This window comes from Pleurodeles waltl, chromosome 3_1 (genome assembly GCF_031143425.1).
Source record: "Pleurodeles waltl isolate 20211129_DDA chromosome 3_1, aPleWal1.hap1.20221129, whole genome shotgun sequence".
Classification (NCBI taxonomy): Eukaryota; Metazoa; Chordata; class Amphibia; order Caudata; family Salamandridae; genus Pleurodeles; species Pleurodeles waltl.
In genome coordinates, this window is record NC_090440.1 from 272,112,340 (window position 1) to 272,136,757 (window position 24,418).

General features: G+C 45.3%; 1 protein-coding gene across 1 annotated transcript in view; it reads right to left on the reverse strand.

Moving 5' to 3' along the window:
- The window catches only part of LRRC49 (leucine rich repeat containing 49), a 447,480-nt gene that overhangs the window by 378,377 nt on the left and 44,685 nt on the right, over nt 1-24,418 (reverse strand). The window contains exon 3 of the mRNA XM_069222363.1: nt 6,252-6,339. Coding sequence (XP_069078464.1) covers nt 6,252-6,339 — 88 coding nt within the window. The remainder of the gene's footprint in view (nt 1-6,251; nt 6,340-24,418) is intronic.

The window sequence follows — 24,418 nt, forward strand, 5'->3', positions numbered from 1 at the left end:
CTTGTAAAGCACATAAATACAAACTGTTTACTCAGTCATTTCTCATGTTAGAGTAAAATAATGAATACAGTTTAAATTAGCTGACAGAAAGTAATTGGGTAATATTTCTGTGGAACTTGTTACCAAAATATAAATGTAAGCTTTTACAGCAGTACCAAGTATTATGCCATACAACTGTGTAACACATGAAAAATAAGCACTAGGAATGTAATAGAGTCACTATTTCCAACCCGACTCTCTGACACCTGACCATGGGCAAAGACTCATCCATGCTGGAACTTCAATACTTATTCACCAGAACACCACCAGGGCTGTGCCCAGCTCATCATGGTACACAAGGGGTTGTGTCCAGCTGATCATAGTATTACACGGGGTTGTGCTCAGCTTATCAGAATGCACACAGACCTGATCACTTCACACTTGATCAGCCTGACACACATCTACACTATGTCCATGCTGGCACATACAGACGGCCAGTGCACACAGAGCCCGAATGGCTCCAAACCATATAGACATCAGGGCTAGGGTGAACAGATTCTTAAAAGAATAAATAAATGCCGCTTGGAAAGAATAAAAAGAAAGTGAATCATTGCCGATGCATGCAGAAAAAAAAACGTTTTGTATATAAAAGTTCTTGCCGAAAAAGCTATACATCTCAAATGCTGCTCGTTAACATGAAAGAAAGAAAAAATAAGAAAGTGAAGCAACGCCGATGTTTGCAGGAAAAAAAATGCAGATCTGAAACGACAAAAAGAAAGTGAAGCAAAACCAATCCTTGCGGAAAAAAAGTTTTGCCTCAAAAAGTTGCCGACGTGTGCGGGAAAAAAAATGCAGATCTGAAACGATAAAAAGAAAGTGAAGCAATGTCAATGTATGCAGAAAAAAAAGTTTTGCCTCAAAAGGTTTTTGCTGAAAAGAAGTTCCTAGAAGCAAAAAAAAAAAACTACAATACAATGCCAAAGAGAAAAGCTAACCCGATGGATGTAGACACAATAAAATCCAGAATACTCAATGCAAGTCTCAAACGCTGCTCATTAAAATGAAATAAAGAAACAACAAGAACTGCAATACATTTTGCAAAGAAACAGGAACCTCCCAAAAAGCACTGGGCTCGGGCTGGGCTGGGCTAAAAGCAACGATAAAAGAAGTGCACCTACACAAACAGATATAGCCAAAAATGCAAGGATACAAGTAATAGGTCACTGAGAAAGATACCAAAAACGAGGGACAAAAAACACATACTAGCAATATACACACAAGCTTTTTGAAAGGACACGTGGACAAACAAATCAAAAATGATGGGCGAGCTCTAAACCCCCAGAGTAGATCCAGCATGTATCAAAGAGACAGCGCATGCGCTGCCTAGGCAAGACCTAAAAAATGGTACAGGCCAGATATTGAAGCAGGACTACAAGTTGGTTCTGACCACTGAAATACAAAAAAAGCAGTACAAAGACACACACACAAATGACAGACTGCAATTAAAAAAAGTTAATGTCAGTAGAAAGTAGCAATGCAAAATAAAAATACAGATAAATATTTTCTACAAACCACAACAGCTGGCTATTTGTTCTAAAATGTAATAGGGACATTTTTCAATGCAAAACTGTTAGAACTGGCTTGGTAAGTGTGATGGTGTGGCCCCGGGGCAATGCCCGGACACCAGGACCCTGGAGTGAAGTGGTGGAAATTTTGTAAGGCACAGTACACCTAACAGTAAGTGATACTGATAAACCTGCTCAACCCTGTTTTTTTCTAGCACCAGGGCCCAATACTTCACATCTTCCACACTACTGGTAGCAATTACAGTTTTTACTCGCTAGATTGCCCAAACTTCTCTGGTGCATAGCTTAGAAACCGCAGAACATTCTTGTTGTTTTTGTCTGCTCCAGCCTGTGCCCCCGCCCATGATTAGCTGCTCCTGAACTATACCTTAGAATTGCAACATCGTTCCCAATAGTGCAGAGATTTAAGGATAGTTTGTAGAGCTGTGGTTAAGGGAAGTTTTCCTGAATACATGGTACCACCTCCTACATTGCCATTACCACCACCATTACAACTAACACTATTTAACTCCACTGCTAACAATTATCACCACCATTACTATTATCACCAATCTTAATATTATCGCCACTATGACCATTACCACCATTATGACCACTATCACTATCACTACAAACATTTCCATCACCACCATTATCACCACCATCAGCACCATGACCACAATTACGACTTAAACCATGATTACAGCTACCACCGTTGCTATCACCAATACTTTTAAGAACACCACTATCACTTCACCAGTACTACCACCATCAATACTACCAACGCAAAAATGTTTGGCTTTAATAATACAAGAAAATATTGACTTGATTAAATGCCGTTTTCATATATAACATCCAAGTCAGACATATTGGATTTTACAATGTTTGTTTAATTTCAGGCACAATGGCATTCGCAGCCCCAGTTACTTCTCCTCTGTGCCTTAGTTTGAAAACAACATCAAAAACTTGGTACCTGTAAATATGGTGCCCCAAGTCACAAATCAACATGAAAAACTTAATAGTTCTGTATTCCAATGGTTTCATTTCAATGTTTTCTTGTCACATCTCACCTCTGCCTGCCTTTATTTGAAATGCATCAGGTAAGGTGGGTCAACCTTTCTTATTAAGTAAACTGCATTTAGCGTTGCCATCTTATGTGGGAAACCAAATTATGTGTAAATAAACCTTCACACGCATTACTTAAGTTTGAAACTCAATTAAAAACTACAGCTAGAGGATTCTCTGATTGTTGTCTTTCATTTATTAACAAACCAGAGTTCACAAATTAACTGTGGAGGCATATTTATTGCTAAGAGTTCTGGATTAGTTTGCTACTTTACTCTTGCTGAGCAATTGTAGGCTCAACAATTAGTAACCTTAACATATTTTAACCATAAACTCGTTAACTGAAAAAAACTTAGGGCCTGGTTTAGAACTCAGCGGACGGGTTACTCCATCACAAAAGTGATGGATATCCGATATCCGTTTTGAAGGGGTAACCTGTCCACTGAGTTTTAAATCAGGCCCTTAGTCACTAGAGTCATTAGAGTTTTTTGATTTTATATTTGTGCAAATGTTTCACAGGACACAGATGCATTTCCCCATTGCATTTCGCCCCTATATTCGTATATTAGAAATAAGTATCAACAATACTGTAATTTTGCTACTAATATATTTTCTTTTTTTTCTTTTTTTGCAGTTTCATGTCACCATGTGTCATGCACTTCATGAACATTTCATTTGTACACGCAATAGGAGATTTAGAATATTTAAGTTGCATAACTAGGAATATGTAATGATTCAACTGGCTTTTAATATATTATTCTTTTATCACTTGTTGAAATGGAAATGTCCATTTTTGGCCTACAGTTGTGTTCCCCTGCCCTGCTTGCCCAACTGTAAGCATCTGGTATCGTAGTTTTAATTTTGGTGTGCGCGCAAAGGTGTAGGCCCATTCCTGAAATAAATTAGATCCTGGACCTGGAGAAGCACAGAAAGCATGTCCTCATTTGTTTGGCACTGGGCAATTGTCCCTGTCATAGATTTAGCATGCAGGGTGTTGGTGGTAGTGTACTGCTACAAACTGGAGGTGTCTGTGGTGTGAGGAATATCACTCTACACAAAGGATGTGTCTGGAAGAAAACCTGGAAAGGACACATGAAAGAAGAACAAACCCAAACTAGTTTTGAGAGTGCAAAGAATACATATTTCCTCTCTGCTTCTTCTGTGTAAACATGGGAGCTGTGATCCACTTGTTATAGTTTCAAGTTCTCATTGATGAAGGAAAAAGGTACTGTGCAGAGTACCCGCAGGAATGCTACGAAAAAAGAGCTGCCTGAAAACCAACTTTTAAGAGGTGAGGGGGCATCACATGGAGTCTGATTGGAAGAAAGACGGAAGAGCTGCTTCCTTGTACAGGAGCGCTCAGAGGCTGATCTGTCTGAGAAGAAGAGGGAAGGAGAGTGCCAACCCAATCTGCAATCAATCAGTTTTTGTAAGGTGCGGTTACTCACCCATTAGAGACTCAAGGCGCTAGGGGGTGGTGGAAGGGGGGAGCCTCATCCGAAGAGCCACGTCTTGATGTTCTTCCTGAAGATGGTGAGCGATGGGCTTTGGCTGAGGTCTAGGGGCAGGTTGTTCCAGCTCTTTGCTGCGATGTAGGTGAAGGATTGTCCTCCGGCGGTGGTTTTTCGAATGCAAGGGATAGTAGTCAGTTGAGCGGAGCGGAGGGATCTGGCAGGGGATGTGGAAGGAGACGCGGTGGTTCAGGCAGTCCAGTCCGACGTTGTGTACAGCTTTGTATGTGTGGGTGAGTAGCTTGAAGGTGATTCGTTTTTCTAAAGGGAGCCAGTGGAGGGTCCTAAGGTGCTGGGGATGTGTTCTTCGTGTGGGAGGTTAAGGACAGGTCTGGTGGCGGCGTTCTGGATGAGTTGCAGCTTTTTGATGTTTCTCATCGTGATGCCGGCGTAGGGAGTGTTGCCGTAGTCAAGCTTGCTGGTGATTAAGGCGTGGGCGACCGCTGCTGGGATCCATTTGAAAATGTTACGGAGTTCCAGCAGGAAGAGGTGACTGAGTTTACCTGTCTGGTCATAGATAGGGAGGAGTCGAGGATGATGCCTAGGTTTGGGTGTGCTCAGTCGGTGAAGGCAGGGTGCTGAGAGATGTCGGCTAACAGGAGACGTCCCATACTGAGGTGGCCTTTCCGAAGAGGATGAGCTCTGTCTTGTCAGAGTTTAGCTTGAGGCAGCTTTCTCTCATCCAGTTGGAGACCGCTTCCATTCAAGAGTGGAAATTCCTTTTGCCTGTGTCCGGGTTGTCGGTGAGGGAAATGATGAGTTGTGTGTCATCTGCATATGACACGATGTTCATTCAGTGGCTTCTTACGATAGCTGTGAGCAAAGTATTAACTACCAGAGTGAGCAGAAGCAGCTAGCACTGGAGCTGAGGATCAATCCGCTCCAGAAAGACCAGCATCCTTCTACAATGGAACATCAACTCTCTTGCCTACTGCTCGAGTGTGCCTGCACTGTTGCATTTTCCTGAATTATGTCGAATTAGACTGTGCTGGTGTGACCCTACAAGAGGTGGGTCCAAACTGGGGTAGCATTGTGGGCAAAAAAACAATGGATTAGACCCAGATATTTGTGACTGGGGGGGTGAATGTTTGCATTGTTCAGCATTTGTCTATCATCTGTTCTTTTTGTTTTGTGACCCTACAAGAGGCCTGCAGAGTGGCACTGTCCTGTATGTGCATTCAAGCACACTATGACGCAGAACATTTGTGCCCAAAGTGGACTGTGCTACTACAAGTCGGAAAGTGAGGCTGAAGTGGACTGCACCGCTGAGATGACCGACTGAACCTGTGCGAACAAGCTGCCATGAGTGGTGTCAGAGCTGCACTGCTACCATGATATGTGCCTCCGCTGGCCCCGTAGTCTCAGGCCAACTCACCTTATGTGCTGGAACGGGGCCTGGACATGACTGGAGACCACCAGAGACACAGAGTCTGATTGTCAGCCGCCGTGCTGCTGTTTCCAGGGACAGGACAGGAACACCTCTCAGCCAGCCTTTCCCAAAAACCGTTATGAATGTTGTAAGTACTACGTGAAATTGGTATGATTTTTTTATGTCAAAGTTTTACAAATACAGCCTCAATAAACATCTAAAATTCTTGGAAAATCTACTTTTGCTGTAAAATCTTAACATGCGAAAAGCAAGGTTTAATTAAAACAAGATAATTAATATTGATTCGATGTGAATGTAAAATATCTCAAATAAATGTTGAAATTGTGTTTACATACAGCAATGAAACAATAATTCATATGTGATTAACCATCAAAGTAATGTGCTCCAAAGTACTGTGATCCATGAGTGTTTTGGAATATATACTACTTCTCACTCATCCGCAATTGAAATAGGAAAGATGGTACTATCCTGAGCAAAACAGACGGCTAAAAAAGCGTAAACTAGTGTGAAATTATAGAATAATTCTCTACGTCATTATCCTACATTTCACATGCATCAGAGAAAGCCTGTTCACTATGACCCTTAGTTATGTGTGGACACTTACTCTATTGAGCGTTCTAAAGTACCAAAGCCTGGGCGCTACATGGTGACACTTTGGTATCACCTGAGAACATCCATATGTTAGCAACACACTCATTAGAAAGGTTTATTGGAACACACTGTAAATGAAAACTAGCATACCTTGCTTGCTGGGATAGTTTTTTTCTGTATCGTGTTGCACAAGTTTGCTGTGCAATGATGACTGCTCTTTATTTATTCTGCATTCAAACTAAAAAAGAAAAATGGTAGGTTGAAATATGATGCTTCTTAAGGTGCAGAAAGCAAATAATTGATCTATGTTATGTTCTATAAATTCTGTAAAGATTCACATCTTTGATACAACACAACATAACAAATGCCACTACATAACATAAGATGGAGAGATCAACACACTTTGTAAGAACTTGTTTTGAATCAATGGTCACCTTCCCAAAATTAGACAATTTATTTCCATCTTCATATTCCTGCTTCTCGGGAAAAGTTTCAAATAGCATTAAAACCACATGGATTCCAACATTTTTTAACCACAGGAAAAACATTTTCCCCAAAGAGCACCCCCCTCAGGAGTTCAAAACATTCATCATCATCAACATATTGAACTATATTCGATTTTTATAAAATCATACAAATAAACAAAATGTGGCAACAAAAAATATCATAAAACATACAGGCTCAGAATGTGAAAATACAATAAAATCATGTAATACAGACATTTGAAAATTACGACAAAACAAACACCATGTGCAAGAGCCCTATTAAACCTAAAACTAGATGGAAAGACTATATAGAATGATGCATTAAAAATGAACTAATAACTGCAGCTAAAAACTCCGGCCTGAAACCTTGACACATAAAAATAAACCTTTGGTGTGGATAAAAACTGTGGACATAAAAAAACAGGTCTGGCCTGCCTCAAACCAGTTGATAACAGGAGGAGTCTAATACATTTTCAACAAAGAGTATTGAACCTAGGGCATATAAGAACAATATCGAAGATATCTGGACTAGAGATCTCGTCACAGGCACAATAAGGTAAGGCAGTAGTTTTAAACCAAGCCCCTTTCTTCAAACAACAGCTGATGGAATATACCCAATCTAAAATACACCTGTAAACGCCGGTTGTGAACAGGCATCTCTAACAAAATGTAGGATTTCATACCATCACCTGATTTTACCATACCATAATAATGTATAGACTGTTTGGCTAAGGCTGAAGCCTCCCTTTCAGCTGCCACCCAGGAAAAATAGGCTTGCTTCAACCACACAGAGTCAGCAATGGTAATACCATCATGGTTGGTAAAATACTCTGGCTTCCTTTAGACTTTAAAATCTGACTTTATATAATGCAGCCAGGGAATGTAAGTCATATTATCCAGGTTTAAACAATCCGGATAATCAGTCTTCAAGCATCACCATATCAAACATTCTCTTATAAGCAGATCAGCTCGCACATACAATTATAAAATGCTCAAGTTACAGCATGTGAAGAAATTTAAGTGTGTCAGTTGATGTTTCGGGCATTGTAAACATGAGTTTACACGATTGTACACTAAAGATTTGCTGTATTTAGGTCGAACTCCAGTGTGGAAGTACCTTTGTAAGTCAGGGCCCATAACAGTACAATAAGAATGTCAACTACAGTTTTATTTCTGTAGATGTACTGATTAATACAATTACGTAGCATAACATTGACTGCTGCCCCAATTACATTACAGGGAGTGCAGAATTATTAGGCAAATGAGTATTTTGACCACATCATCCTCTTTATGCATGTTGTCTTACTCCAAGCTGTATAGGCTCGAAAGCCTACTACCAATTAAGCATATTAGGTGATGTGCATCTCTGTAATGAGAAGGGGTGTGGTCTAATGACATCAACACCCTATATCAGGTGTGCATAATTATTAGGCAACTTCCTTTCCTTTGGCAAAATGGGTCAAAAGAAGGACTTGACAGGCTCAGAAAAGTCAAAAATAGTGAGATATCTTGCTGAGGGATGCAGCACTCTTAAAATTGCAAAGCTTCTGAAGCGTGATCATCGAACAATCAAGCGTTTCATTCAAAATAGTCAACAGGGTCGCAAGAAGCGTGTGGAAAAACCAAGGCGCAAAATAACTGCCCATGAACTGAGAAAAGTCAAGCGTGCAGCTGCCACGATGCCACTTGCCACCAGTTTGGCCATATTTCAGAGCTGCAACATCACTGGAGTGCCCAAAAGCACAAGGTGTGCAATACTCAGAGACATGGCCAAGGTTAGAAAGGCTGAAAGACGACCACCACTGAACAAGACACACAAGCTGAAACGTCAAGACTGGGCCAAGAAATATCTCAAGACTGATTTTTCTAAGGTTTTATGGACTGATGAAATGAGAGTGAGTCTTGATGGGCCAGATGGATGGGCCCGTGGCTGGATTGGTAAAGGGCAGAGAGCTCCAGTCCGACTCAGACGCCAGCAAGGTGGAGGTGGAGTACTGGTTTGGGCTGGTATCATCAAAGATGAGCTTGTGGGGCCTTTTCGGGTTGAGGATGGAGTCAAGCTCAACTCCCAGTCCTACTGCCAGTTCCTGGAAGACACCTTCTTCAAGCAGTGGTACAGGAAGAAGTCTGCATCCTTCAAGAAAAACATGATTCTCATGCAGGACAATGCTCCATCACACGCGTCCAAGTACTCCACAGCGTGGCTGGCAAGAAAGGGTATAAAAGAAGGAAATCTAATGACATGGCCTCCTTGTTCACCTGATCTGAACCCCATTGAGAACCTGTGGTCCATCATCAAATGTGAGATTTACAAGGAGGGAAAACAGTACACCTCTCTGAACAGTGTCTGGGAGGCTGTGGTTGCTGCTGCACGCAATGTTGATGGTGAACAGATCAAAACACTGACAGAATCCATGGATGGCAGGCTTTTGAGTGTCCTTGCAAAGAAAGGTGGCTATATTGGTCACTGATTTGTTTTTGTTTTGTTTTTGAATGTCAGAAATGTATATTTGTGAATGTTGAGATGTTATATTGGTTTCACTGGTAATAATAAATAATTGAAATGGGTATATATTTTTTTTTGTTAAGTTGCCTAATAATTATGCACAGTAATAGTCACCTGCACACACAGATATCCCCCTAACATAGCTAAAACTAAAAACAAACTAAAAACTACTTCCAAAAATATTCAGCTTTGATATTAATGAGTTTTTTGGGTTCATTGAGAACATGGTTGTTGTTCAATAATAAAATTAATCCTCAAAAATACAACTTGCCTAATAATTCTGCACTCCCTGTAGTTTCGGTTCTACACTAAATTCTAGGCCCTACTCAAATGGGATTTAACATATGTTCACAGAGATAAATTAAGTAACCGGAATGGCAGATTTATTTTGCACAATCTGAAGGAGACACATAAGGTAGTTAAGCAAGCCAAGCAAGACTGAATTCCTGGGGGGGTGGCCAACCACCAAGGAAGACGGCCACTTGAAGAAGCAGCTCCAACAATTGACAACCTATATCCCCTAACATCTGCACACAAATTTGTTTTCCAGTGCTGCCCACTGAAGCTCCGAAGGTGGAATAGTGTAGGGGGGCCAACACCGAGCAGCGTCTCCAAGGAGGAGAAAGAGAGACGACGATCACGCAACCTCCTAGCTCCTGAGAGGAGAGTCCGCCACAAATCAAGGGTGGCAAAGGGTAGGTCCAGCAGATCCTGAATCTGAAGGGGAGACCAGAAGGGTCACCACACCTAAAACATATCCAACCTCCCAGGCCCTATTGCTGGTACTGAGCACCCCGGAGGAGGGGAGTATGGTCAGAGGTATGGTCTTCCCAGCTACCGAGCAACCAGGGTGCCCTAGTGTGACCAGGGACCCAGGCAAGGCCCGGGAACCCCAAAATTGGAGAAGGCAGACTTGGCAAGCAGCAACAGCCTCCCGGAAAGAGCAGTAAGCCACCCAGATGCTGGGAAGCTGAAAACCAGTGACAGGTGAAGCCCGCTAAGCTAGAACATTCTTGGGTTGGCGACAGTGTAAGAGGTCCTGGAAAACCCGAGAGGCTGAGGTGCTTTGAAGAGCAAGTGTTGAAAGCCCAGGCAGGCAGCAGTGAGCACCACCTCCACATGGTTACTGGCCTAAACTGACAAAATAACCAGCTGCAAAGGGGCTAAAGGGATACAAAAAAACAAAGCTAGATAAATATGCACTGCCCAAGACATCAAATGAGGCATCGACACCAGTGGGTACACAAGGAATGATCATGAGGAACATGCAGGGCAACGCTGAGTTCACTTTAAAAGACACAATGGTGGAAATTCAAAGTGTCAGAGACTGGCTGGTATCTAAAACTGACTCTGTAACAACAGATGTCACATTCCTGCTGGTAGATGTGCGCAAAATGGGTGACATCCTCACAGAAAACAAAACCCTGCTAACCATGCTTTGTGCAGAGACAAAGACCCTCAGAGATCAAGTGATGGTAGAGACAATGGGGGCTGAACCTAAGGACACTGAAGGCCTGTCCATAAGGAAAACCATTAGTGTTGTTGGTGTCCCGGAACAAGCAGAGGGTCCTAGTGTAGATCTATTTCTGGAAGACATGATCAAGAATACACTGTGTTAGAAACTGGGTTTCTGGTTGGCAGAGGTATGCCCCCTGTCCATGCAGGAACCACAATCCTAATCAAGGTATGTCAGATACACACTGAAAGTCAACCTGTGCTCACACCCTCTGGTAGCTTGACACAGAGCAGTCCGGCTTAACTTCAGAGGCAATGTGTAAACTATTTGAGGAACACTTAAAACAGTACAACAAGTGATAACACTACACAAAAGGGTTCCAGGAAAATAGAGCTTACTTTTATGAGTAAACCAAGACCCGAACCACAAATATCCAACAAGCAGAAGTCAAGATATGAATTTTTAAAGACTGAAATGAAATATGGTGGTTAAAAGCATAAGCGCTGTAGGAAGTTGGCTCTGTATGTACTATTTCAAAGTAAGAAATAGCATGCACAGAGTCCAAGGGTTCTCCTTAGAGGTAAGATAGCGGCAAAAAGAGATAATTCTAATGCTCTATTTTGTGGTAGTGTGGTCGAGCAGTAGGCTTATCAGAGGGTAGTGTTAAGCATTTGTTGTACACACACAGGCAATAAATGAGGAACACACACTCAAAGACAATTCCAGGCCAATAGGTTTTTATATAGAAAAATATATTTTCTTAGTTTATTTTAAGACCACAGGTTCAAGATTTACAAACAATACTTTAAATGAAAGGTATTTCACTTAGGAACTTTAGGAACTTTGAATTAGCAAAATAGCATATAAAGTTTTCACACAAATGGCAATAAGCTATTTTAAAACTGGACACTGCAATTTTCAACAGATCCTAGGGGGAGGTAAGTGTTTGTTAGTTTTGCAGGTAAGTAAACCACCTACAGGGTTCAAAGTTGGGTCCAAGGTAGCCCACCATTGGGGGTTCAGGGCAACCCCAAAGTTACCACACCAGCAGCTCAGGGCCGGTCAGGTGCAGAGGTCAAAGTGGTGCCCAAAACACATAGGCTTCAATGGAGAAGGGGGTGCCCCGGTTCCAGTCTGCCAGCAGGTAAGTACCCGCGTCTTTGGAAGGCAGACCAGGGGGGTTTTGTAGGGCACCGGGGGGGACACAAGTCAGCACAAAAAGTACACCCTCAGCAGCACGGGGCGGCCGGGTGCAGAGTGCAGACAGCCGTCAGGTTTGCAATGTAGTTCAATGGGAGACCCAGGGGTCTCTTCAGCTAAGCAGGCAGGCAAGGGGGGGGCTCCTCGGGGTAGCCACCACCTGGGCAAGGGAGAGGGCCACCTGGGGGTCGCTCCTGCACTGGAGGACGGATCCTTCAGGTCCTGGGGGCTGCGGGTGCAGTGTCCTTACCAGGCGTCGGGTTCTTAGAAGCAGGCAGTCGCAGTCGGGGGAGCCTCTGGATTCCCTCTGCAGGCGTCGCTGTGGGGGCTCAGGGGTGTCAACTCTGGCTACTCACGGGCTCGCAGTCACCGGGGAGTCCTCCCTGTAGTGTTGGTTCTCCACAAGTCAAGCCGGGGGCGTCGGGTGCAGAGTGCAAAGTCTCACGCTTCCGGCGGGAAACGTGTGTTCTTTAAAAGTTGCTTCTTTGTTGCAAAGATGTTTCTTCTTTGGAGCAGAGCCGCTGTCCTCAGGAGTTCTTGGTCCTTTTAGATGCAGGGTAGTCCTCTGAGGCTTCAGAGGTCGCTGGACCCTGTGGAACGCGTCGCTGTTGCAGTTTTTCTTGAAGAGGGGAGGCAGGCCAGTAGAGCTGGGGCCAAAGCAGTTGGTGTCTCCGTCTTCTCTGCAGGGCTTTCAGGTCAGCAGTCCTTCTTCGTCTTAGGTTGCAGTAATCTAGTTTCCTAGGTTCTGGGGGCCCCTAAATACTGAATTTAGGGGGGTGTTTAGGTCTGGGAGGTTAGTGGCCAATGGCTACTAGCTCTGAGGGTGGCTACACCCTCTTTGTGCCTCCTCCCTGAGGGGAGGGGGGGCACATCCCTAATCCTATTGGGTGAATCCTCCATCTGCAAGATGGAGGATTTCTAAAAGTCAGAGTCACCTCAGTTCAGGACACCTTAGGGGTTGTCCTGACTGGCCGGTGACTCCTCCTTGTTTTTCTCATTATCTCCCCTGGACTTGCCGCCAAAATTGGAGGCTGTGTCCAGGGGGCGGGCATCTCCACTAGCTGGAGTGCCCTGGGGCATTGTAACACAAAGCCTGAGCCTTTGAGGCTCACTGCTAGGTGTTACAGTTCCTGCAGGGGGGAGGTGTGAAGCACCTCCACCCAGAGCAGGCTTTTGTTTCTGTCCTCAGAGAGCACAAAGGCCCTCACCACATGGGGTCAGAAACACGTCTCTCAGCAGCAGGCTGGCACAGACCAGTCAGTCCTGCACTGAACAATTGGGTAAAATACAGGGGGCATCTCTAAGATGCCCTCTGTGTGCATTTTTTAATACATCCAACACTGGCATCAGTGTGGGTTTATTATTCTGAGAAGTTTGATAACAAACTTCCCAGTATTCAGTGTAGCCATTATGGAGCTGTGGAGTTCGTTTTTGACAGACTCCCAGACCATATACTCTTATGGCTACCCTGCACTTACAATGTCTAAGGTTTTGCTTAGACACTGTAGGGGCATAGTGCTCATGTACATATGCCCTCACCTGTGGTGTAGTGCACCCTGCCTTAGGGCTGTAAGGCCTGCTAGAGGGGTGACTTGCCTATGCCACAGGCAGTGTGAGGTTGGCATGGCTCCCTGAGGGGAGTGCAATGTCGACTTAGTCATTTTCTCCCCACCAGCACACACAAGCTGGCAAGCAGTGTGTCTGTGCTGAGTGAGGGGTCCCTAGGGTGGCATAAGACATGCTGCAGCCCTCAGAGACCTTCCCTGGCATCAGGGCCCTTGGTACCAGGGGTACTAGTTACAAGGGACTTACCTAAATGCCAGGGTTGTGCCAATTGTGGAGACAATGGCACATTTGAGGTGAAAGAACACTGGTGCTGGGGCCTGGTTAGCAGGGTCCCAGAACACTTCTCAGTCAAGTCAGCATCAGTATCAGGCAAAAAGTGGGGGTAATTGCAACAGGGAGCCATTTCCTTACACAAGCCCCCCCCCCCAGCCCACAGGCCAGGAGACTCAGCCAAAGCTGGGAGAGTCTTCCTAGTCTGTCAGGTGAGGAAGAGTAGAGGAAATAGGCTGGTTTGTTGCAGGGCCTACTCTGCCTTACATCCTCCTGTTCAGGTCATTCCCTCTGGGGAACTGACCCTCTTCCACAGTGATAGGACCTAGTCTGAATTGCCTCTTGTCTGTGCTTTTAATGTCTTCACCCATTCTCTCTAGTTTGGGGTTAGAGGTAGCCACCTCTTCTAATCTTATCTTAGCCAGGGTCACCCCTAGATTACCCAAAGAGGTTACCCAGAGCTGGAGTAACCCCACCATGACCAACAGGGTCAGGGGGCCTAATTTGTTATTTGGCATGGGGTCAGACCACCATGCCAAGGATGGTGCAGCCATAAAGGCTAACACCCAGCAGAGGCCACTGACAGCTGTCAGTGCCCAGAACCACACCTTTAGCTCTTCACCTGCAAGGGAGGGAGCTAAGTTACAGGCTTCTTTGGGTTCAGGGTGCCTGTCTGCTGTGTAAGAATGGGGGGTTACTACATCTTGTAGTAAACACCCTTCTTCCACTCTTTCTTCTGTTAACTGAGGAGCCACCCACTCAGGTTTAACAGTTGCCTAACTAGCCAGGACTTCTTGTGGGTCAGGTTGGACCTTACCAGTGCCACTTTCTGAGCTCTCCCCTACTGGAGCAGCATCTCCTTGGCTTGCTGGAACCTTGGCTAAAGGTTGTTCACCCTTCCTACTCTGTTTTCTTTTCCTTCTGGGGCCTACTTGCATTAACTGCAGGGGTAGCACCTCCAGAATCCTTGGGAGAGGGCTGGCACTGGACCAGTTCCTCTCTTGGGCTCTGACTAATCTCTGGGTAGTCATTTCCAAGGAGACAATCAAGGGGGAGGTCTGTACTGACTACCACACTTCTCCAGCTAAAAGTCCCACCCACTTCTATGGGCACAAAACCCACAGGCCTATCAGTGACCCTGTCTGGGCTAACTCTTACTCTGGCCGTCTCACCTGGGATGTACTGGTTTGAGAACACCAGCCTGTCATGCACAATAGTGTGACGGGCACAAGTGTCCCTCAGGGCAGTGGCTGGGATTCAATTCACCAGTAGGTGGTGGAAGTGTCTACTTCCTTCTGGAATCTCTAACTCACCTGTTGGGCCCTTTTTCCAGTTGAAGGCTATGAAGACCTCCTCATCTGAGGAGTCATCCCCAATGGCTACACTGGTCACCCCTGGGATTTTGCTAGGGGGTTTGTTTTTGGGACAAGAAGTGTCCTTGGTGTGGTGCCCGGTCTGTCTACAGTTTTTGCACCATGCCTTGGTGGCATCCCAGTTCTTACCCTGGTACCCACCTTTGTTTTGGGTTGTGTCTTGGGGCCCACCCACCTGGTCTGGTTTTTGGGGGCCTACAGAGGACTATTTTTCTTTATTTCTAGTGTCACCCACTTTCTCCTTGGGAGGCTTTGTAACCCCTTTCTTTTGGTCACCCCCAGTGGAAGTTTTGGTTACCCTAGTCTTGACCCAGTGGTCTGCCTTCTTTCCCAATTCTTGGGGAGAAATTGGACCTAGGTCTACCAGATACAAATGCAACTTTTCATTGAAGCAGTTACTTAAAATGTGTTCTTTCATAAACAAATTATAAAGCCCAACATAGTCATGCACTTCATTTCCAGTTACCCACCCATCCAGTGTTTTCACTGAGTAGTCTACAAAATCAACCCAGGTCTGGCTCGAGGATTTTTGAGCCCCCCTGAACCTAATCCTGTACTCCTCAGTGGAGAATCCAAAGCCCTCAATCAGGGTAGCCTTCATGAGGTCATGGGATTCTGCATCTTTTACAGAGAGTGTAAGGAGTCTATCCCTACACTTTCCAGTGAACATTTCCCAAAGGAGAGAACCCCAGTGAGATCTGTTTACTTTTCTGGTTGCACAAGCCCTCTCAAAAGCTGTGAGCCATTTGGTGATGTCATCACCATCTTCATATTTAGTTACAATCCCTTTGGGGATTTTTAGCATGTCAGGAGAACCTCTGACCCTATTTAAGTTGCTGCCACCATTGATGGGAGCTAAGCCCATCTCTTGTCTTTCCCTTTCTATGGCTAGGAGCTGTTTCTCCAAAGCCAATCTTTTGGCCATCCTGGCTAACAGAAGGTCATCTTCATTGAGGCTGCCCTCAATGCTTCCAGAGCTGTTGGACTCTCCTGTGAGAGAAGCAACATCTCTGACTATCACTTCTGGAGTCAGGGTTGGAGAAACCCTGGGCTCCCTATCTAGGGCTGGAGGTGGGAAATCCTCCACATCACTAGTGTCCCCCTCTGTGAGGCCATCATCAGAGGGGTTGTTTTTAACAAACTCTGCCAAAAGCTCCTGGAGCTGTACTTTGGTAGGGTTTGAACCAGTTTTTATCTTTTTGATTTTGCAGAGAGACCTTAACTCTGACATCCTAAGATGCAGGTAAGGGGTGAGGTTGAGTTCCATCACTATTTCTTCTGCAGCAGACATTTTGTTTCTAAAAGTTGGAATCCTTTTTAAGAACCTAAAACTATCTCTAGAACTTAATTCAAACTTTTACAAAACTTTTAAACTCTAAAAGAAATGCTAACAGGGACTAACACAAGGCCCTAGCAGGACTTTTAAAAACTTAGAAAAATAGCTCAAATTTCAAAAATCAGTTTCTAATGACAATTTTGGGAATTTAGTCGTGTGATCAGGTATTGGCTGAGTAGTCCAGCAAATGCAAAGTCTTGTATCCTACCGCTGCCACCAATGTAGGAAGTTGGCTCTGTATGTACTATTTCAAAGTAAGAAATAGCATGCACAGAGTCCAAGGGTTCCCCCTAGAGGTAAGATAGTGGCAAAAAGAGATAATTCTAATGCTCTATTTTGTGGTAGTGTGGTCGAGCAGTAGGCTTATCAGAGGGTAGTGTTAAGCATTTGTTGTACACACGAAGGCAATAAATGAGGAACACACACTCAAAGACAATTCCAGGCCAATAGGTTTTTATATAGAAAAATATCTTTTCTTAGTTTATTTTAAGAACCACAGGTTCAAGATTTACAAACAATACTTTAAATGAAAGGTTTCACTTAGGAACTTTAGGCACTTTGAATTAGCAAAATAGCATATACAGTTTTCACACAAATGGCAATAAGCTATTTTAAAACTATACAGTGCAATTTTCAACAGTTCCTGGGGGAGGTAAGTGTTTGTTAGTTTTGCAGGTAAGTAAACCACCTACAGGGTTCAAAGTTGGGTCCAAGGTAGCCCACCGTTGGGGGTTCAGGGCAACCCCAAAGTTACCACACCAGCAGCTCAGGGCCGGTTAGGTGCAGAGGTCAAAGTGGTGCCCAAAACACATAGGCTTCAATGGAGAAGGGGGTGCCCCGGTTCCAGTCTGCCAGCAGGTAAGTACCTGTGTCTTCGGAGGGCAGACCAAGGGGGGTTTTGTAGGGCACCGGGGGGGACACAAGTCAGCACAAAAAGTACACCCTCAGCGGCACGGGGGCGGCCGGGTGCAGAGTGCAAACAGGCGTTGGGTTTGCAATGTAGTTCAATGGGAGACCCAGGGGTCTCTTCAGCGAAGCAGGCAGGCAAGGGGGGGGGGGGGGCTCCTCAGGGTAGCCACCACCTGGGCAAGGGAGAGGGCCACCTGGGGGTCGCTCCTGCACTGGAGGACGGATCCTTCAGGTCCTGGGGGCTGCGGGTGCAGTGTCCTTACCAGGCGTCGGGTTCTTAGAAGCAGGCAGTCGCAGTCGGGGGAGCCTCTGGATTCCCTCTGCAGGCGTTGCTGTGGGGGCTCAGGGGGGTCAACTCTGGCTACTCACGGGCTCGCAGTCGCCGGGGAGTCAACCCTGTAGTGTTGGTTCTCCACAAGTCAAGCCGGGGGCGTCGGGTGCAGAGTGCAAAGTCTCACGCTTCCGCCGGGAAACGTGTGTTCTTTAAAAGTTGCTTCTTTGTTGCAAAGATGTTTCTTCTTTGGAGCAGAGCCGCTGTCCTCGGGAGTTCTTGGTCCTTTTGGATGCAGGGTAGTCCTCTGAGGCTTCAGAGGTCGCTGGACCCTGTGGAACGCGTCGCTGTTGCAGTTTTTCTTGAAGAGGGGAGGCAGGCTGGTTGTGCTGGGGCCAAAGCAGTTGGTGTCTCCGTCTTCTCTGCAGGGCTTTCAGGTCAGCAGTCCTTCTTCGTCTTAGGTTGCAGTAATCTAGTTTCCTAGGTTCTGGGGGCCCCTAAATACTGAATTTAGGGGTGTGCTTAGGTCTGGGAGGTTAGTGGCCAATGGCTACTAGCCCTGAGGGTGGCTACACCATCTTTGTGCCTCCTCCCTGAGGGGAGGGGGGCACATCCCTAATCCTATTGGGGGAATCCTCCATCTGCAAGATGGAGGATTTCTAAAAGTCAGAGTCACTTCAGCTCAGGACACCTTAGGGGTTGTCCTGACTGGCCGGTGACTCCTTGTTTTTCTCATTATCTCCCCTGGACTTGCCGCCAAAAGTGGGGGCTGTGTCCAGGGGGCAGGCATCTCCACTAGCTGGAGTGCCCTGGGGCATTGTAACACAAAGCCTGAGCCTTTGAGGCTCACTGCTAGGTGTTACAGTTCCTGCAGGGGGGAGGTGTGAAGCACCTCCACCCAGAGCAGGCTTTTGTTTCTGTCCTCAGAGAGCACAAAGGCCCTCACCACATGGGGTCAGAAACACATCTCTCAGCAGCAGGCTGGCACAGACCAGTCAGTCCTGCACTGAACAATTGGGTAAAATACATCTCTAAGATGCCCTCTGTGTGCATTTTTTAATACATCCAACACTGGCATCAGTGTGGGTTTATTATTCTGAGAAGTTTGATACCAAACTTCCCAGTATTCAGTGTAGCCATTATGGAGCTGTGGAGTTCGTTTTTGACAGACTCCAAGACCATATACTCTTATGGCTACCCTGCACTTACAATGTCTAAGGTTTTGCTTAGACATTGTAGGGGCATAGCGCTCATTCACATATGCCCTCACCTGTGGTATAGTGCACCCTGCCTTAGGGCTGTAAGGCCTGCTAGAGGGGTGACTTGCCTATGCCACAGGCAGTGTGAGGTTGGCATGGCACCCTGAGGGGAGTGCCATGCCGACTTAGTCATTTTTCCCCACCAGCACACACAATCTGGCAAGCAGTGTGTCTGTGCTGAGTGAGGGGTCCCTAGGGTGGCATAAGACATGCTGCAGCCCTTAGAGACCTTCCCTGGCATCAGGGCCCTTGGTCCCAGGGGTACCAGTTACAAGGGACTTACCTGGATGCCAGGGTTGTGCCAATTGTGGAGACAATGGTACATTTGAGGTGAAAGAACACTGGTGCTGGGGCCTGGTTAGCAGGGTCCCAGCACACTTCTCAGTCAAGTCAGCATCAGTATCAGGCAAAAAGTGGGGGGTAATTGCAACAGGGAGCCATTTCCTTACAAGCGCCAACTGGGGATATCTGGTTGCGCTAGACCGGGTTAAATACATAAGTTCAGGCCGTGGGTCAGATACAGTCACTGGTAAGTCCAGCTGAAGTTTTACCTTCTCAGAATTGAGCCAAGAGTCTGGTTCGCAGGGAAGAAGAGAGCAAAGAGAGCATTGCTGCTGAGGTCTGAGGTTTTGGGCTCTTTGCGAGTGTGAAAGGACCAGCTTGCTCTGGAACTGCGCCACTCACAAGAAGAATCAGCATGAGCCACCGCAAGTTCATCTCTCACACAGCAAGCATCGCTGCTTGTGATTGCGAGGCTCCAGTCTGCCCGCCCATGATGCCTGGCTGACTCTTCGTGCCCTCCTGGCCAGGGGATCTCGGAACACTTACCAGTGTAGGCGGTGATGCATTTGCAGCCTGACACTTGTGAGGAAATATGGCAGATTAACCCATGCTACCTCAAGCACCGGAAGGTCATGGAAGGGCTTTGGAGTTGCACAGACCACTGCTTCACTGAAAACAAGGGAACAGTAAACTCAGTCTTCAATACTATTGTAACCATACAAAATGGTGGTCAGGGACAGGCAAGCTCATTGATATCAGAAGCCAAGCAGAACAGACAGAAAAAACAAATTGAAATTGAGACGGACAATATAGAAATACGCGCCATAGACTAAGCCTGCAACAACAAGAATACAAAGGCCTAACCGGTAGTGCTGTGCAGGCAGCACATAGACCCACTGCACACCAACTACATGACACAGTCGGGAAAGCTCCTGGCCTGGCTGGAAAACAGGGATCAGTCCCAAAACTAGGTGCTAAAGGCCAAGGATGAAATGGAGGAGCTGGTCGGGGGTAGGGTGTAGCGCTAATTACCAAGGCATTAGCTGCTTACAACACCCATTTGTATATACCAGTGATAACCAGGACAGCCGAAGCGGAAGCTGATTTTCTTAAAAACATCTGCCGTTTGCGACTGCCACAAGATGACAGCATAAACTACCAAGAGGCAGAAACTGGGGTAGAAAAGATTGAGGCTGAGATAAGAGAGCTGCAGTCGGGGAATGCTAATGGCCCCAAAAAACTCCATGTGCAACAATACAAGGCAATGGCCACAATACTTGCCCGACACTTATTAACTATGTACAGTGAGTAAGTAAAGTGGGGCATTAATCAATCAATCAATCTACTCAGACTTTTACAGCGCAGCTAATAACCAATGAGGGTATCCAAGCGCTAAGTTCTTCCTGGAATCAGTCGAAGAGCCAGGTCTAGAGTACCTTTGTGAATTCCGGTAGGAAGGATGATGTGCACAGGGGAAGGGCAAAGGACTTGGCGGCGAGGTAGGAGAAGGATAGACCTCCACTGTAGCTTGGGTGTATATGGGGAGTGTGTGCAAGGGCGGCAGAGCACAGGTGTCTGAATGATTGGCGAAAGTTCAGTAAATGGTTGATGTATGCTGGTCCTTGGTTGTGGAGGGCCTTGTATGCATGTGTCAGCATCTTCAATTTGCATCTTTTACCAATTCAAGATGCAATTTATTATGCTGCTGCAAGACCAGTAAATGTCCACAACAATAATTTTCCCTAAGGAACGCTCAGAGGCCTATATCACTGATAAACACAGAGGTCAAAATATGAAACAATATATTTTTGCGAAATGTCTGAGAAAGGTAATTCACTTACTGATCCACCCAGATCAATTAGGTTTTATGCCACACCGAAGCACAAGTCTTAACCGCTGAAGACTGTATGGAGTGCTGGGACACAGGGGGACCCTGAGCAAAAAAGCACTGGGGATGACCCAGGACTCTAATATGGCTAAGATTTGATACATTGGAATGGGTCTACATACTGTTGTATTGGACAGACTAGGATTCTGCCCACAATATAAGCAATGGGTCCAGTTGCTCCACAACGCTCCACTAGCCTGGACAGGGTCAGTGGGGTATTTCAGCAACAATTGGACTGCAAGAAGGCAGAAGGCAGGATAGCCATTGTCGCACATGATCTTTGCTCAAGCACTGGAAACGATGGCTGCCTAGGTGAGACAAGACCAGTTAGTCGAGGGACTGGACTGGGGTGGTGTCTGGGAAGACAAAACATCACTATAAGTGGAAGATGTTCTATTCTTCATTACTGACTATGAGATGATGGTGCCCAGAAAAATGCAAATGCTCGCAACTTTTGGTGTATGTCATTTCAGGGTAAGTCATTAACTGGCATAAGTTCCAATTATACCTGCTAGTCAGCAGAGTACCAAATTACCACCAGTTATTTGAGGTAACAACTGCACTGAATGGATTTTGATACCTATGTATATAGGTGATATCTGATGCCAAACTCGTTTATGCACTGAATCTGTCCCCACTGCTGGAAAGACTAAGGGGTGATGTGCAACACTGGCTTGTCCTGATGCTTTCCCTACTGGGCAGGGCCGCAAAGTTTGATATTATTGCTTCACCATGCTTTCTTTATGCATTGCAAAAAAAAACCTACGAGAATCCAAAGGCATATTTCGAAGTGAAAGAGGTGGAAATGTGACTATTGCTATGGGATGGTGGACCAGCGCAAGTCACTCTGTCCAATTTGATAAAGGGCTGGTATGACTGGGGAATTGCCCTCCCAGATTTACAGAAATACTATTGGGCATCAAAACAAATCACAGTTAATGACTGGGCATTTACGGCACAGACCAAAACAGCATTGTGGATGTACAGGTATGTGATGGGCGATAGAGAGTACCCGGCTGTGCTATACGATGGGTGACCACTGTGAGAGCTACCCACTGTCACCAAAACGGTGCTCACAATTTGGAAACAGGCAGCAGCATAACTAAGCTGGGGGAACAAGTTTAAACAAGCAACCCTACTCTGGGTTGTAGCAATGCTGGCAACTCTGAAACGGCATGAAGGGATTCGCCAGATGAGACCTAATTGGCAAACTAATGGGAAACTAATGGACAAGAAGAGATGTAGTTACCCTGCTAGACTTAATGATAGATTATCGGATGCCAACATCAGAGACTTACTGATACGTGCAGGTTAGTCATGCCCTACTATCAATGATAGTGAAAGGTACAGAACTTGAGAAATCCTCCCCTCTAAAAGACAGACTACTGGGCGACTCCATGACTAAACAAGCATTTGCAATGCAACGGGTCTTGCATTTCTCCGAGATAGAGCTATTAGCAGTTGTAAACTCCCAACCGGATTTTTGATCGAGTGATCGAGCTGCTACAGTTCACTCGTAGTGAAACCTATCGACAAAAGTGCAATTATTTACGTAACCGGCAAAAGTACAATTAACTATGTAACAGGGTCGATGTCATGCAAAGCGCTCTACTTCTGCCAAGTGAGATCGTGCTGCGAAAAAAGATAAAAAGTAGTCCACAAACCGGACGGAAAACATCGAGCCTCGTATGTTTTCAGTACTCGTCTCTGCGCTCGAGGAGGGCTAACCACCAGAAAAGGCATGACGTATGCATGCCTTCCACTAATGAAAGCAAGCATATTTTAAAAGGCAAGCCCACGAACCAATGAAATACACTGACGTGACATGGACGGGGCTCCGAGTCCTTTTCTAACTACTAAAGTGTCTTGCAAACGATACGCAAGCGCATGCGACGCAGGCTCTACCCTAAAAAAGGCACAACCCTGACATATAGAAAGATCCTAAACCACACCCCAGATGATTTACAACAGTTAAAGGAACCATGGGAGGTAGACGTGGAGGGCTTTGAGGATGGAAAGTGGGAGAAGGTCCTAAGCAGCCCCACAAAGGTCATCATACAGAGGGTTTCAGTTGGTGCAGCTCAATATATTGCATTGCTCATACTATTATAGAACAATCCTGCTGAAAATAGGTAGAACCACTTTCAATCTGTGTCTGCCGGGCTGTAGGCAAGTAGGAACATTCTTGCACATCCTGTGGACTTGCCCTGTGATGTAGGTTTTCTCTGCAAAACTCTCAGGTTTCATGGGAAAGGATGGGGGTGGGACTGACTAGCTGAGCCAAAAGGTATGTGTTGAATATGTTGGATAGGCAGAAGCTCCAAAATATCAGAAAGTGTGGACCACCTTGGGTCTGATGGTGGCAAAAAGGAAAACTGCCAAGGCTTGAGGAGCCGGGAAGCGCTGGATCTTGAAGCTTGGGAACACAACAGGGACTGATGTATGATAACAGAAAAAAATAGCATATGAGGGGAAGGGCTGCCCTAGGTAATGGAAAAAGATTTGGAGTAATTGCAATTCCTGCAGTGGACTGGACCCAGCAGGATATTGAGTGGCACCTCATATCAAAGGACAAAGCACTCCTATTGCAGAGAAGTCCCCAAACTGAGGTGCAAATGGTTGAGGGAGGTAGGACATTTTTAGAAGATCCAAATCTATCCATTGATCAAAGTTTGTGTACAAGACAGTGAAAGTTACAACTGCTGATACTCTCGTTAAAATATCAATAAAAAGATGTTTAAAAAAAGAGACTGCATTCCTATAATGCAAACAGACTGACGTAGCTGCCTGGATCAGCAACCCTTTTCCAACAACTCAGAGGCAAGGAAGAACTTTCCTTACATTTGTTAAAAGGGAGTTACTTGTAACAACGCTTTTAATGATATTCAGGCAGAAGGTAAGATCAGCATCGGTAGTACCAGCACCATTAAAATAAATGAACATGACCATGTGGTCTCTGCAAGTAGTGAACCAGCAAGCACGTTAGGAAGACTTTTGGTAATTGCTAGAGTTGTCATATACTCAAAATATAAAGCACCTTCCTATGATGTTTGACTTGGCATTTATGATGAAAAACCTATTCCTAATCGATTAGTCAGAGAGTTGACCATTTAAAACCAACCTCTGATACAATTGACAGAATTCACAAAATAAAGCCTTTCCTACACATGGGCTGAAGTTTATGCTTAGAAATGATTCCAAAACAGAGCTACATTCACATCGGAGAAAAGTATTGTTTCTGAGAGTGGATCTTTAATAACTAGTAAACAGGAAGCCATTAGGGAAGGAGATAGCACTCAGGAGAGAATCTACTGGTATAGCTTTCTGATTGTACAACCCCGGAACTAAATGTGCATCCTACAGGGCGACAATGCCTACAAACAACAAATGGGTAAGTAGAACATTCTCCTGTTTGAGGAAAATACGTAAAAATTAACCATTAGAAAAATATGTCAAGTTAGAAAGTGAAAACTACAATAGAACAACTTCCCATTGTGAAGTCCATGACAAATATCA